General features: G+C 47.6%; 1 protein-coding gene across 1 annotated transcript; it reads left to right on the plus strand.

The window, feature by feature from the left end:
• Positions 1 to 1,888: 1,888 nt before the first annotated feature.
• On the plus strand, positions 1,889 to 3,832 carry EAH_00062870 (hypothetical protein; the record flags this gene model as incomplete). The annotated part of the gene is made up of 2 exons (XM_013393204.1): positions 1,889 to 3,161; positions 3,792 to 3,832. 2 exons carry the CDS (start codon positions 1,889 to 1,891, stop codon positions 3,830 to 3,832), a joined length of 1,314 nt encoding a protein of 437 aa, XP_013248658.1.
• Between the last annotated feature and the right edge of the window lie 379 nt (positions 3,833 to 4,211).

Below are 4,211 nucleotides of genomic sequence, written 5' to 3' on the forward strand. Positions count from 1 at the left end.
TGCTCTCTGTCTTTGTCTCTGTCTCTGTGTGTCTCTTTGGGTCTAGGGTTTAGGGTTTACGCCGTCCTCGGGTTTAATGATTAGGGTTTATATACTTCGTAGGGTTTAGTGTTTTAAGGTTTAGGCCTCAGACTTTAGGGTTTAGGTTTTATTGCTGAGGATATATTTAGACCGCAGGATTTAGGATTTAGGGTTTAGGGTTTAGAGTTTAGGGTTTAAGATTTAGGATTTAGGGTTTGTGGTTTAAGGTTTAGGGTTTAGAGTTAATGGTTTAAGCTTTAGGGTTTAGGGTTTAAGATTTAGGATTTAGGATTTAGGGTTTAGGGTTATAGATTTAGGGTTTGTGGTTTAGGGTTTAGGGTTTAGGGTTTGTGGTTATTGGTTAGGGTTTAGAGTGCATAGAGTACGTGAATTTATTTGCTTCTTTCTGAGGAAGTCTAGGAGTATAAGCCCCTGGTCCGGGTGTCTGTTCAAACTTTTGTTTAATGTCTCTGCCTGTCATTGTATACATCGGAGAGGCATTTTTTACTTTCTCTGGGCTGTATGCACCGGGTCCGGGGGCCCCACATGTTTGATTAGTAAAGGTTGTACGACTTGCTGAGCCCCAGCTGAACAAATAAATAAAGTAAGTTATTAATAATATTAATAATATTTATTAATAATATTAATAATGATGATAATTATATTTATTTATTGTATCTATAAAGAAAGAAACAAAGAAAGGAATTAAAAGAATGTAAGAAAGAAAGGTAGACAAGAAAGATAGACAAAATAGTAATGCATGCATGCATGCATGCATGCATGCATGCATGCATTAGCAGCAACACCACAAACAGCAGCAGCAGCGGATCTAGCAGGTGAAGCACTAGGAACAGCAGGAGCACCAGCATCAGCAGCAACACAAGCAGCAGCAGCAGCACAAGCAGCAGCAGCAGTAACAGCACCACCACAAGCAGCAGCACCACCACAAGCAGCAGCAACAGCAACAGCACCAACAGAAGCAACAGCAACAGCACCAACAGAAGCAACAGCAGCAACAGCAACAGCACCAACAGAAGCAACAGCAGCAGCAGCAACAGCACCAACAGAAGCAACAGCAGCAGCAGCAGCAGCAACAGCAGCAGCAGCAACAGCAGCAGCAGCAGCAGGATGACCTCCACTTGGGGGTTTTGTCTCCGAAGTTTTCTGTTGGATTGTAAGCCCCGGGGCCCGGCGAATTATTAGCAGCAAACTTTGTTCTCAGTGCAGTGCCTAGCCCGTAGGCAGGGGCTGTGCTTCTGGGGATAACATTGCTGTAGCTGCCTGGGCCAGGAGTGCTGCTGCTGCTGCTGCTGCTGCTGCTGCTACTGCTGTTGCTGCTGCTGCCAGCTGCAGCAGCACCGCCGCTACGAGCACCCATTGTCCAGCTTGCTGCTTGAGGCTTATTCGCTAGCTGCGGATTGTAAGCCCCAGGCCCAGGAGAAAGAGACTGCTGAAGAGACACCCCACCCCGCGCTCCTGACCCGAAGCTGCAGCAGCAGCAGCAGCAGCAGCAGTAGCAGCAGCAGCAGTAGCAGCAGTCTTAGGAGGGGGAAATGAAGAGACAGCAGCAAACGCTAAACTAAACGAAATATTATGGAGAAAGAGAGGCAGCAACAAAAAGAGACAATTAACAAAAAGATAGCAGCAAAAGGAGACAGTAAGATAACAGAGAGATAGCAGCAGCAGCAGCAGCAACAGCAGTAGCAGCAGCAACAGCAGTAGCAGCAGCAACAGCAGTAGGAAAAGAGCAACATTAGCAGCAGCAACAACACCAGCAGCAACAGAAAGAGCAGCAGCAAAATGAGGCAAGAGGAGAAGCAGCGGGAGTCCAAGCAGCAGCAGCAACAACAGCAGCAACAACGCCAGTATGAGCAGCAGCAGCAACAACAACAGCAGCAGCACCACCACCACAACCACCGCACAGAGCAGCAGCAACAGCAACAGCAGCAGCAGCAGCACCAGCGTAAACAGCAACGGTAGCAGCATTACAAGCAGCAGCAGCAGCATTAGCGGCAGCAGCAATAGGAGGAGCAGCAGCAACAACCTAAAGAACAGCAACACCACCATAAACAGCAGCAGCAACAACAGCAGCAACAACAGCAGCAACAACAGAGGCGGCAGCAACAGCAGCAGCCCCAAAAGCAGCAGCAGCAGCAGCAGCAGTAGCAGCAGGAGCAGCATTAGGAGCAGCATCTTAAACAGCAGCAGCAGCAACAACAGCATAGCAAGCATCATCATCATCAGCAACAGCAGCAGCAAGAGCAGCAGCAGCAGCAGCACCTTCTCCATTATTAGGACCAGCAGCAGCAGCAGCAGCAGCATTCTCATTAGCAGCAGCAACAGCAGCAGCAGCAGCAGCATCATACTTAGCAGCAGAACAAGAGCAGCAGCAACAGCAGTGCCATTATCAGCAATAAGAACCAGCAGCAGCAGCAGCAGCAACAGAAGCGGCAACAGCAGCAGCGCCATCCCCAGCAGCAGCAGCAGCAACCGGAGGAGGAGCAGCAGCAGCAACAGGAGGCTTAGCAGCAGCAGCAACAGCAGCACCATTATCATGAGCCCATCATCCTCAGCATCATCATTAGCATCATCAGCAGCAGCACCAACAGCAACAGCAGAATCATCATCAGCACCATCAGCAGCAGCAGCAGCACCAACAGCAACAGCAGAATCATCATCAGCACCATCAGCAGCAGCAGCACCAACAGCAACAGCAGAATCATCATCAGCACCATCAGCAGCAGCAGCAGCAACGGGAGCAGCAGCAGCAGCAGCACCAACAACAGCAGCAGAATCACCGTCAGCACCATCAGCAGCAGCAGCAGCAACGGGAGCAGCAGCAGCAGCAGCAGCAGCAGCAGCAGCAAAGGAGTACCCATATTGTGGGGCGGCATGTCTATTGAATTCGAAGTGCGGCTCATATGCTCCGGGCCCTGGGGTGTCTGCGGAGACACCTGAGAGGGGACGGCTCTGTTTGCATGCGAAGCTCCACTTAGGCGAGTTGGAGACAGTTGAGAGACAGCCTAAGTTATGCTCTGCTACCGGCATAGAGCTCATCCTGTATACTTTACTTCCTATTTTCAAGCTTCCTGCTGCTGCTGCTGCTGCTGCTGCTGCTGCTGCTGCTGATGCTGATGCTGGTGATGCTGCTGTTGTTGTTGTTGCTGGTACTGCTGCTGTTTTGTTGCTGCTGCTGTTGTTTTGTTGCTGCAGTTGTTTTTGTTGCTGCAGTTGTTTTTGTTGCTGCAGCTGTTCTTTTTGCTGCTGCTTCGGTTGTTGCTGCAGCTGTTTTTATTGCTGCTGCTGTTCTTGTTATTGCAGCTGTTTTTATTGCTGCTGCTTCGATTGTTGCTGCAGCTATTTTTATTGCTGCTGCAGCTGGTTTGATTGCTGCTGCTGTTTTTATTGCTGTCTATGCCGCTGACTTTATTTGTTTTTTTGTTTTTGTTTATTTTTTTGCTGTCTTTGTTTTATCGCTCGTCCGCTATAAACTACCTCCCTCTGTTTACTTATATATATATATATGCATATATATATTTAGATATCTATATCTATATATATATATATATATTTACATTAATTTATATTTATTGATTGTGCTGTCTGGCAGCACCAATTGTTGAGGGGATGACTAAGGCTGCATCTCTACACTTTAAGGGACACTCAAAGACAGCTATTAATAGAAGGTGTAGAGAGCAGCAGCAAAGCTGCATGCATGCATGCATGCATGCTGCTGCTGTTGCTGTTGCTGCTGCTGCTGCTGCTGCTAGTGCTAGAGTTCCTACTCTTCTTTCTCTTGCCTAAGGCATAGCCGTTGCTGCAGATAAATGCAGCATTTCATATATTTAGGGAGATATAAAGAAGAAGATTAAAACAAAAATTAAAAAAATGAAGATGTTGAGGTGTACATACACCTGAAAGGGCTTTCTTTCTACACTCCTTCTTCTCTCTCTACGCGGAATACGCTCTCTAAATCTTTATTAATATCTTTTTTATACAAGACAAGCAAACACAGGTACGCAGCAGCAGCAGCAGCAGCAGCAGCAGCAGCAGCAGAAGACAGCAGCACAAGCAGCAGCCTCTGCTGCTGCGGTGCAGCAGCAGCAGCAAGGGGCCCCAGCAGCGCAGCAGAGAGGTAAAAGAACGAGAGAAAAGACATAAATCAAAATAAATATATTATTTAATTAATT

The sequence above is a fragment of the Eimeria acervulina genome, genomic scaffold, assembly GCF_000499425.1.
Source record: "Eimeria acervulina Houghton genomic scaffold, Eah_scaff1752, whole genome shotgun sequence".
In the NCBI taxonomy this organism is placed as follows: Eukaryota; Apicomplexa; class Conoidasida; order Eucoccidiorida; family Eimeriidae; genus Eimeria; species Eimeria acervulina.